This window comes from Mycetomoellerius zeteki, unplaced genomic scaffold (genome assembly GCF_001594055.1).
Source record: "Mycetomoellerius zeteki isolate Tzet28-1 unplaced genomic scaffold, Tzet1.0 scaffold25, whole genome shotgun sequence".
Classification (NCBI taxonomy): Eukaryota; Metazoa; Arthropoda; class Insecta; order Hymenoptera; family Formicidae; genus Mycetomoellerius; species Mycetomoellerius zeteki.
Window position 1 is genome coordinate 285,572 of NW_017257227.1, and position 11,490 is coordinate 297,061.

General features: G+C 29.6%; 2 protein-coding genes across 9 annotated transcripts; one reads left to right on the plus strand and one right to left on the minus strand.

The window, feature by feature from the left end:
• The first annotated feature begins 487 nt into the window (after window positions 1–487).
• On the plus strand, window positions 488–7,367 carry LOC108723696 (palmitoyltransferase ZDHHC2). Of its 7 annotated transcripts, XM_018449607.1 has the most exons (11): window positions 994–1,114; window positions 1,636–1,662; window positions 1,866–1,960; window positions 2,047–2,167; window positions 2,246–2,469; window positions 2,622–2,751; window positions 2,835–2,961; window positions 3,805–3,891; window positions 5,010–5,136; window positions 6,684–6,743; window positions 7,110–7,191. In XM_018449607.1, the coding sequence occupies exons 1-10, from the start codon at window positions 994–996 to the stop codon at window positions 6,693–6,695; spliced, it is 1,071 nt and encodes a 356-aa protein (XP_018305109.1). In that variant the 3' UTR covers window positions 6,696–6,743; window positions 7,110–7,191. The 7 variants fall into 7 exon arrangements, with proteins under 7 accessions (XP_018305111.1, XP_018305113.1, XP_018305112.1 ...); XM_018449608.1 differs by lacking the exon at window positions 5,010–5,136 and having other exon boundaries at window positions 7,110–7,367; XM_018449609.1 differs by lacking the exons at window positions 5,010–5,136; window positions 6,684–6,743 and having other exon boundaries at window positions 488–1,114; window positions 7,110–7,367.
• A 1,747-nt stretch (window positions 7,368–9,114) lies between these two features.
• On the minus strand, window positions 9,115–10,698 carry Gip (hydroxypyruvate isomerase-like protein Gip). Of its 2 annotated transcripts, XM_018449705.1 has the most exons (6): window positions 10,644–10,698; window positions 10,266–10,473; window positions 10,084–10,195; window positions 9,775–9,947; window positions 9,574–9,693; window positions 9,115–9,302 (listed from the first exon to the last, which is right to left on the minus strand). In XM_018449705.1, exons 2-6 carry the CDS (start codon window positions 10,459–10,461, stop codon window positions 9,115–9,117), a joined length of 789 nt encoding a protein of 262 aa, XP_018305207.1. In that variant the 5' UTR covers window positions 10,462–10,473; window positions 10,644–10,698. The 2 variants fall into 2 exon arrangements, with proteins under 2 accessions (XP_018305207.1, XP_018305206.1); XM_018449704.1 differs by lacking the exon at window positions 10,644–10,698 and having other exon boundaries at window positions 10,266–10,528.
• Between the last annotated feature and the right edge of the window lie 792 nt (window positions 10,699–11,490).

The window sequence follows — 11,490 nt, forward strand, 5'->3', positions numbered from 1 at the left end:
TCTTTCATAAAATAAAAAATAACAAATAAATAAGTATTATAAATATATTAAAAATATAAAGTTAATGTATTAAAAATATAAAAAAACATTCACATTATATCCCTTTTCAGAAGAATTATTGCAGAAGGGAACTGAGCACCAAACCATTTTTTTCCAGAAAAAAGAATAATTGCAAAAAAACACGTTCAAGCAGCTATACAAGACCACACAAGGCTCAAATCGATTTGAGCATGTTTGAGCATTGTGATCACAATGATAAAACAATGCCAAAATGTCGTTCGTTAGAAACTATGAAGTTTACAGAGCTACAACTTACGGCGTCACTAGAATGAGATAGCATAATTTTTCTCTCTCGCACAATTTCGACGAATAGTGGCGGACTTCAGGTGTCCAGACTCTGATTAGAGGGTCTCTAGCCTAATGAACACACTCGCTCCATCCATGGTCGGCAACTGTCAACTCTGTCAAAGGTCAAGCTGAGTGGCGGACGTGAAACGGAGCAACTGAGAGCTGCTGAGAGCATCGAAAATGTCGGAATGAGATGGTGCACGTTACGTGCGGTGTGCAAAGTAGTGGCCAGTCCAAAATAAGATTACGAGCGTCCGTCGCGGCGGCAGTTACGTCGGTGAGCCGTCGGTGTTGGTCTGCAAGTGGTCTGCACTTTTCTGCAGCGTTCTGATCTCTGAGGAGGGTGTGATGCCGCGATAACGCGGGCGGGTTTCGTTTGCGCAATGACGTATGCTCGCGCTCTTCGCGCTCACGTTCTACGCGGAGTCCGCTGACGGCTGAGGCTGAGGCACACTCGGGCGGCTCGGGCGGCTCAGGCGTTTCAGGCACGCTGAGGTAGAACCGAACGGCCGCTTCGTCGGAGCCTCGGGGTGCAGTGCTGCGATGCCGCTGCGTTTCTGCGGACCGAGGGTTAACGCGTTCTTGATGAGGCCCGAGATCGTTGGGCACGCAATTTTACGCACACCGTCGATTCGGTGAACAGATATGGGCAAGCAAAACGGCTCGTGCTGGTGGTGCCTCAAGGCTGTCAAGTGGTTGCCAGTGATCTTTATCTTGACGATCGTTGCCTGGTCCTATTATGCCTACGTAGTGCAATTGTGCTACTGTGAGTACCCGGACTACGACGGTCTCGTAGTCTTTCGTTTTGTCTCGCCACCGATTTCGTTTCGGGTCGCCGATGTCCTCTCGCCAACTTCGTCATGCCGTTTCGCCTCGTCTCGCGTCATATCGTTAAAAACGCGCGCTTTTGGGATATCACTTCTTTTTTAATTATGTTTCTTTGTATTTTGCTTTACGATAATTCTAAACAATTTGAGTTTTCTTTATTTCTTGATATAGATCTTAATCTCTCTTATTGACATTAAATCTCAATCTTAACAGCGTTAACCTTTTTGTGACATTTTTTATGTAATCTGTAATCTGATATGCAAAAAATTTTCATTTGATGTTTATGCATATATGTAATAAATATAAACGTAAAGAGAACCATTTCATAAGTAGAAGTCTTTTGCAATCATACTATAGATATATATGTGTGTATATATGTTTATAGTTGAACTGCATAGTTGCAAAATAAAAATCTACTCTTGAAAGCTTTATCCTAACATTATAATGTATTTGTTTCAGATACGATAGACAATTATGTTCAAAAAGGTTTGTATCATATATTATTTTATATATTAACTTCGCTTTTTTTGCAATTTAATACTTTTTTGTCTATTTTATTATTTCTATAATTATAACTCTTAATGTCATTTATGTTTATTCAAGTTAATTCTGATTTTGGAAAGTAGCCATGTTGCATATATATATATATATATATAAAACACTTTTATTAACTATGTATGTATTTACAGTTTTCTATCTGCTTTTCTTCCACATCTTGATTCTGATGTTTTTGTGGTCCTATTGGCAAACAATGTACACAAATTTAATACCGGTGCCAGATAAGGTAAATTGTCTGTTACATAAAAATTATTATTTGTCATTTTATGATGCAATACAAATAATCTATACATATTTTCTTAACCCTTTTAGTTTAAAATACCTGATGTTGAGATGGAAAAATTGCAACAGGCTGAAACTGAAGAAACACAGAGACAAATTTTGGAAAGATTTGCACAAGATCTTCCAGTTACTAACCGCACCATAAAAGGAGGTAACTATTTAAATTATAAATCACATAAAAAATTGTTAAAAGAATTTCATGTATATGTTGATAATATTCTTCCTTTAGCTATGCGATTCTGCGAAAAGTGTCAGTTAATAAAGCCTGATAGGGCACATCACTGTAGCGTGTGTGGCACTTGTGTCTTAAAAATGGATCATCATTGTCCGTGGGTGAACAATTGTGTAGGCTTCCACAATTATAAATTTTTCATACTGTTTCTGGCATACGGACTTCTCTATTGTTTGTTTCTTACCGCTACATCTTTGCAATACTTCATACAATTTTGGCAAGTGAGTAGATTTTTTTCTTTTATAATAAATTAATACTATGATTTATTCAGATTATATAATTCCATAATGTAATGTGTGTATGTATATATATATATATATAATTCTAATTTAATATTTGCATTTTATAATTAATATAAACTTTTCCTTTGTAGGGTGAATTAGATGGAATGGGTAGATTTCATCTGCTATTTCTTTTTTTTGTTGCATTGATGTTTGCAGTCAGTCTTATCTCCCTTTTCTTCTATCATTGCTATCTCGTTATTCATAATAGATCAACGCTAGGTATTTATTGCATATATATTTCCATCTTAATATTACAATATTTGTGTGTAATCTTTAATCAGTACCGTGTAACTATTTTATAGAGGCCTTTAGAGCACCTATGTTTCGCACAGGAAAGGACAAAGATGGATTTAGTCTGGGAAAATACAATAATTTTCAGGAAGTATTCGGTGACAATCCGCGACTCTGGTTTCTACCCATATTTAGTAGGTATGTGCTTTTCATTTCTTTAATACTTTATACGCGATAAAATTGTGTAATTTACAAAGTGGGAACCAATTGCACAATACATAATAACTCAACTATTATGTCAATTTGTATGCTTCTAGTATAACACCTATCATAATCTTTATAAAAAAACAACTATGCGGTTTGGCATACTTAAACGAAAATTTGAAATACGGTAACATAAGTACTGCAGGGCCTTGAATATAAAGTGTGAGCAATTCTGATTTTTTCAAAGTTTATTTTCCTTCAAAGAAACAAAATAATCGCATGTTTTATGTGATACAATTTTTTTAATTTTTGATTAGTATTTTTCTATATATATTTCTATCTATAATTATATGGAGAATGCTCCGAAATTATGTGTGTGAGAATATTATATATCCGTTATTCTTTTGTTTTTTCTATAAAAAGTTTTGAAGAATTTCCATCTATTATTATAATAAAAAGATTATTATAATAAAAAGATATACATGTTGAAACTACTTTATTATCTCTGTGTTATAATAATTATACAAAGAGAAATATGTACGATATTTTTTATGTTTTGTATTAAATCAGAACAGGATGCAGATAGATTGTTACATAAGTTGAAATTTTACTGTTTTCCATCTTTATCCTGTATATAAATTCTTCCTGTTTTTTCGATGCAAAGTTTTTTTTAGAAATATGAATATAAAAACTTTTCATTTTGGTGCACTGTTAGTTAGTATGCAACTCCAGCACTTACAAATCATTCTTATGAGCACTATATTTGCACTTTTATGACCGACGAAAAGCAAATTCAATATTTTTTAAATTGGAGTGGTTGCATTGGATGTGTTCTAGTCTGGGAAATGGTGTCGTCTACCCAGTAAGATCGCAACACCAGGGCACACCCAATACTTATGACTCCATGGGCAGTACTCAGAACAGGTCAGCATTACAAAGCTTTAAACAGAAATGCAATATTAATTACTTTAATTCTTTGCTGTGGAACTCGGTTATTTTTTTCGATAAAGATGTGCTTAACAAGTAAATGTACTTTAAATATCAGTTTTGAAAACAAATTTGAGGAAAGGAACTTTTAATAGTTTGCTCTTTTAAAGTTTTGCTATTTTGTTCTGATGTTCTTAACCTATTCAAAATATTTTCTTACCTTTATGTTTATATTTTTTATGTATATCTTTTTCTTTATTCTTTTATAGAGTTCCAGAGTAATGATAAGACCTTTAAGTGCTTCCAGGCTGCATGCAACGCATTTGTACCTTTTTGTTTGACGCTGACTATCACTTCTACAGCTATTACTATTCCCCAATCATTTCATAACTTGAGCTTTTTATACAATTTGTCTGCGAAGTCTATAAAATGAAACTTTTATTTATTCTGCTTTTGATTGTGAAAAGATATTCTTTACAACTATAATTATGTTTGATAGCATTGACACAATTCACAATTTGCATATATCTATAATGCCAATCAATTTTTCTATTTTTTGTTTTTTACTGAAATGTATTTTGAAGGAAAAGGATACTATTAAAAAACAAAAAAAAATTAATTTTTAAAATCTCTGCAGTCTTCTCTAAAAATATATTTATTAATTATATTTTAATATCTCATTTACAGATAAATATCTACTTGTTACAGAATGTGTGTATTAAAAGATTTAAATCTAATATATTTTTAAATAATGATGTATTTATATAAAAGCATTTAAGAGATAATTTTTGTGGTAAAGCTGCATGTCTTATGTTACATTATAAATTTTAGTTGAAGACTAATTTGCGTAAAGTGTTATAATAATTACATGAGGTATTGTGCATCTGGTTCTTATAAACGGTATTTGTATAAAAGTGGTGTAACTATGTATAGTTATTCCTTCTTTAAAAGAAGTATCTTGTTTCTACTTCCTTTACGATTCTTCCTCATTTAGTAATTGGTTAGATAATTAAGCAAACGAAAAAAATAATTTAAAAAAATGGAAATAGATAGTTACGCCATAAGGATTGTAGACATGGGATAACATCGAGTAGAAGGTAGGGTATGGCTTGCAGCTTTGGAGACGGGGTAAACTTTCCCGAGCGGCTGTGCAATGAAGATACTCATACTCTGTTGGGCCCTGGCACCCAACAGTGGGGTGATGAAACTGAATTTGACTCCCCTTCTCCCTACATAAATCAGGTACTTTATAGGTTTGATTCTTAGATCAAAACAATAATTTTATTCAACTTGATAGTGTATCCAATCTTATATAGCAATCATTCCTTATAAATTATATTTATGCAGATACTTATTATTATTAATAGTACATATAGTTGTGTATAAAATCTATCGCAACTAAAGTGAAGTGCCTCCTCTCATGACCTTCATAACTGATTTTAATAACAGGTTCTCTAACGAATTTGGAATCAATTTTTCTTAAACGAAAAAATATCGAGGCGATAATTATTGAGTTAGAAATAATTGCAAATTAAATTTCTTATCTATAGATAAATTGATAAAGTAATATTTTTCAGTTAATTTGAAGTATATTTGGTAACAGAATTTTTATTTAAAACTGTAAAGATATATAACAGTCAGAACTATAAAAAATATATATCATTCAGAATTGGAAGTTATTGTAAATGATGATCTCTCAATATTTTGTACGAAGAAGAAAACTTGATTTCAAATAGATCAGAGAATTAAAATTAAAATCATGAGTTGTAGGATGTCTTGTTTAATCAGAGGACTTGGTATACTATGTTCTCACAATATAGTGAATAAATTGATGTATCTAGATATTTTAATTGTTATGAAATTCGTATTCTTATAAATAAGTATATATTATTATGCACTCTGTTAATAATGAACAATGGTACATACATTCCAATAGTTAATTCAAATATTCTTTGTTGCTAAAAAAACGGATTTATCTTTATAGTAGAATAGGAAATATATTTAAAATCATCTGTAAAAAAGGAATTTCTTCATAGAAATAAAATTTTATTTATAATTATTCTTTATCTTATCACATTTACAGAATGTTCCTATCCTACATCGACAATGCCTATCACTAAATGAAATATATAATAATATTAAGAAGTACAAAATTACAATTTACACAATATCATTTACAGAAATATCCTGACTGAACATATTTATTGACATTCAACTTATAAATGCATCTTTTAGGTTTTTACATTTTATAAATGCAATGTATGAAGTTTTATAATGTAAATGTATAAATAAGATAAAATACGTCGCGCTACGAAATTACAGTAAGTTTCCAATTTTACTACTAATAAATACTAAACATTTTTTTTTGAGTGCTCCTGCTTCCACAACAAACTAATTCTGAAATCGTTATTATTTTTCCTTGTAATAATTTTAAATCAAATTGACAAAAGAACTTGTTTGAGATAGTCCATATTAACTTGCCATATAAAACAATTTTCCCCTATATTATTTTAATATGTATTAAAAAATATATGTATTTGCGTTAGATTTCTTATGATCTGATTGAAATAAATTGATGTCTTGTTTTTATAATTTTTCATGATCTTATATGATATATATGTTTCAAATTTTTGTACATTTCAAGCTAATGAATTGAACGTGTAATTTAAATTTTATTTACATTATGTGTATATATATATAAAATCATACAATCATGTACCTATAGGTAAATATAGTACAATACCTTTTTTTGATATAATCCATTCTATTGAATTTTTGATTGATCACAGGTCCATCATTGATCAAATGACATTGGTACAAGAAGCTACAATTTTGGCTCTTGGCACTGGGTAATATTGTCTGTAATATCGATTGAATATTATTACTAATATCGCTTGCATGAATATGTATATATAAAGTCAAAATGAGCATTATTCTTTTTTATTCTATATTATATCTCTCTATTTGATCTATCTTACATATTTTCGTCTTTGGGTGTGGGTGAATGAATGGCAAATTAACATTTTTATAATGATTGTATTTATAACATTTGTGATAAAGCTATATGAAGCATTGGTCTTTGTTTTTTTGTGCAGTATTGTGATTGACAGCTTTTGTTGTATTTTATTTCTGTTACAAATAAGATCTTCATGTCCCATTGTTATCAAGAGTTTTGGAGTTTTTTTATAAAATATACCTATTCCAAATATTTACAGCACTGCTGTGATAGGTCCTTCTGTTGATGTCGACCAACCACTAATGGATGTCACAGAACCTGTCTGAATAACACCGACAAATCTGTACGCCTTCACGCAATTGTAATTTTGCTTTGGTAATCCAGACGATTGTAATCCAGAATATAAATTTATATTTGGTGCTTTCTTATGTTTTAATTCTCGGCGTTGTGCGTTTAAGGTTATTTTATATAGGTATTATTGTTGTGAAGGAAATTCACATTGAATTGTTATTGCAGTCAACGCAAATATTTTTAACATTGCGGTTTATTCCGCATCAAGATCTTTGAATATTAACTGTATTATATATATATTGTAATATATATACGGATTCGTTGTTAAAAGTATTGTTATAATTACTTGTAATTTTTTAACCATAATGTTTCACATATAATTAAATTACTCTGTAGCGCAATGTATAATATCGATGTTACTATAAATTTGTAATTGATTGAGTGTGTAGATTACAAATTAAAATGATGAAGAGTCATTGCAGTTCAATTCAGAGAATATTAGCATTAACAATAACTTTTATCGAAACATAGGCACATATACGTGTGCTGAACAATAAAAATGATAAAAATGATAAAAATTGCGAATAAAAATTCGTCCATATTTTATTGTAAAAAATAAATAGGATGATTATAAATTTTTAGTAATTTGTTACTAAGAATTTTATGTACAACTTGCAATTTCATTATATATATTTAATGTTTTTACATAATATATTTTTACATTAAGTTAAGCTGAATAGAATTATATACAGGGTGTTTCCTCTAACTTGATCATTTAAATATAAAATATCTCCGTTGTTTTTGATGATACGAGAAAATATCACAAGGGATCTTATTTGATACGAAGCAGCACATATCTCGTAAACTATTGGTTTTTCGATATCGCTACCTTAATACTTTCATATGCAGAATAATTAGAGGAACCATATTGTGTAAAAAAAATCATATAATTCCATTTTAAAAAGTGGAGGTAACCTTAAAATCTCAAAAAAATATGATCTTGAGAACAATTTTTTGTTTATCATAGTACATGTCCTTTCAAATCGAACAAAATCCTCTATAGTATTTTCTCGTATCATAAAAAATAACGGAAATATTTTAAATGATCAGTTACAGGAAATATCCTCTATATCATATTATAATCGGAGATGATTCATAAAATACAATATAAAAGTAATATTTGCAAAAATATGAATTTCATTTATAATAAAATTTTTTTAATATATATGATATGATAATCGTCCTATTATTTTTTTAAATAGATACTCAATACAAATTCCACATTGTACGAAATCTATAATTAAGTGCTATCGATTTTTCAAATTTATAATAAAATGTCAGTTTACACAACATAATATTATACAAAATAATGCTTGTACTTATAAATACTTTTGGTTATTTATTATTTGCGTATTAATTTTAAGAATATCATGTTTATATTTAGACAAATTTAGAAAATATAAATTATATAATTGGTTGTATAATTTATGATATGAATTTCAGGCGTAAGAGTTTGTGTATATACTTATATTGAACTGCCATTTTTGCTTGTGTATATGTTCTCTATGAAATTATTTATGTTTATACTAGTACGAAATATATGAATGATATCTATGCGTATTCAACCTTATATACATATACGTATAATTATTGAAAGCTTAGTTACACATGCGAATTATGAAACAATATTTACTTATAGGTATGTTAATTATGTATTTCTTACATATTTCCATTAATATACAAAAGTTTATATTAATAACAATTTATTGAAAATTATTTACTAATTACTGCTAATTGAAAACCTATTCATTCGGAAGTATAATGAATATAGTTTATATTTTTGTAAAATTATAGATGTTTTTTTATTTCACATACATACATACATAGTATGAAAATATATTTTTTATTTAAGAATACATAAATAATGGAAGCATTTATACATATTTATATATGTAACATATATGAATACCCATTTACAAAGTATAACCATATCTTTTAATCCAATTTAACCCTTCCACTGTTAATGATTTCGGCCGATATTCCAGACCAACATAGCCAGTGTAACCAGTTGTTTCTAATAAAGACAAGACATATTTATAATCAATCTCTCCTGGAGTATCTGGTTCATGCCTATGAGGAACTTGAGCTACTTGAATGTGACCTATAAAAGTAATATACTGAATAAATGTATATTATATGTTATATATATATATATTTTATTTGAATAATATGGAAATGATAGTATGAATATATTATTGAAATAAATTGTATTATTTATATAGATCATATTAAGATTAAATCTGTTTGAACAAATAAAATATGCACATATATAATTAGCAATGAATTACAATTTTAAAACGAGATACATTAAAATTAGTAAAACTATACACAAAGAGAATCTATAAGAATTAATATATTGTAAAGTTACTGACCTATGTAAGGTAAAAAATCTTGAATGCATTTTGTAATATTGCCACAACAATGTTGTAAATGAAAGATATCCATCAACAGCTTGAAATATGCATTGTTTATTTTTTTCACTAAATTTAAACCTATGATAAAAATAAAAAAAATTACTCTGATTCATTATGAGAAAGTAAACCACAACTCATAGACAATACAATTTCATATACCTTTTTGAAAATTATTCATGTAATAATTTGGTACACTATAATTATTAATTGGTTCAATGACAACAACAATGTCTTCTTTTTGACACTTTTCGATAGCATACAATAGATTTTTTTCATAAACTATATCATTAGCAGCAGTAGCAGCTTCCACTTTTCCTGACATTACATGAATCCTATTAAGAATAAAATTCGCTATTATGATTATATAACACGAAATTCTCTCTCTCTCTCTCTCTCTCTCTCTCTCATTGTTACAAAAATTAAATTCTCAATCAAATTTGTACATTTACAATTTATCGATATACTGACATCTTACAGTTCAAAGCATTTGCATATTCTATTGTTTTCTCGATACTTTTTTTGAAATTTTCTTCTTCACCTGGAATGGCAGCAAAGCCCACTTCTCCTTTTGTAACATCACCTGTTAAGATAATGTTGAAATTAAAACTAATGAAATTATTTTTGTAATGTGTAGTATAAACACAACATACCTGTGAATACATTCAAAAGTACTTGATCAACATTAGCCTTCTTTTTAGCTGTGGCAACTTGCTGAACAGAGAAGCCAAATGGAAATCCACTTTCAACTGCTTTAAATCCAGCTTGCTTGGCCAGTTGATATCTGTCAATAATACTAGGAACCTCAGTAAACATAAAAGACAGATTACTGGCAAATTTTAAAGCCATGACAACAGTTATCTGCAAGGAATAAGTATAACACATAAAATGAATGTGAAATCAACTTTCAGTCAGTCACAACTTTCATCGTTGAATTATATAATAACGCTTATCTATGATAAGAAAACTGCATATTCGAGAAAAAAATTTCTGTTAATATAGGAGATAATTTTAAAATAAAGTCTATTCACCTGATCACAAAAGGTATAAATATCTTTGAATTATAAAGTAAAAACATAAAGATTATTTTTTAGAAAAAAATATTTTCGTGATATAAACTTCCTCGGCACATCTATTGACGTCTGTGTTTATGCTTCACCGCGAATACACGCTGGACAAAATAGATTAGAACTGGTATGTACATGATACAAAAATTGGTATATGTGATATTCTATTCTATACAAACATTGAAGGTTTGTTGCAACATGCTCCAACATGCTCCTACCATAGCTCTTATGCGTGGTCTACAATGGGCAGTAGCAGTAGTGGATTAAGAAGTTGGCGTAGAAATCAACCAATCATAATCGAATGTGAGGAGAATAATCAACCATGATTGATCGATTTCTACGCCTACTTCTTAATCCATTACTGCTACTGCCCATTGTAGACCACGCATTACTCATTTCACGCGCTTGATAGAGTAGGAGCTATGGTAGGAGCATGTTGGAACATGTTGGATCTTGCGATGCGACAAACCTTCAATGTTTGTATAGAATAGAATATCACATATATCAGTTTTTGTATCATGTACCTTCGTAGGAGCATATTACTTATATCTAATGAATCGTCCATTTCGCTTCTTTTTAATGTGTTCTATCGCGCGCGACGCTTATAAGTTCGAAAATCTGAACTTCTAAGCGTCGACGTTGAAACTGACATGACGTCATAATTCATATGCTGGATTCACACTGCGTCATATGCTGGAATCACACTGCATCCGATTTTCGTCGTACGACGCTTTGCATCCAATCAGAAAACAGGATTCCAATAATACGAAGCAAAATTCATCGGAATCCTGTTTTCTGATTGGTTGCAGAG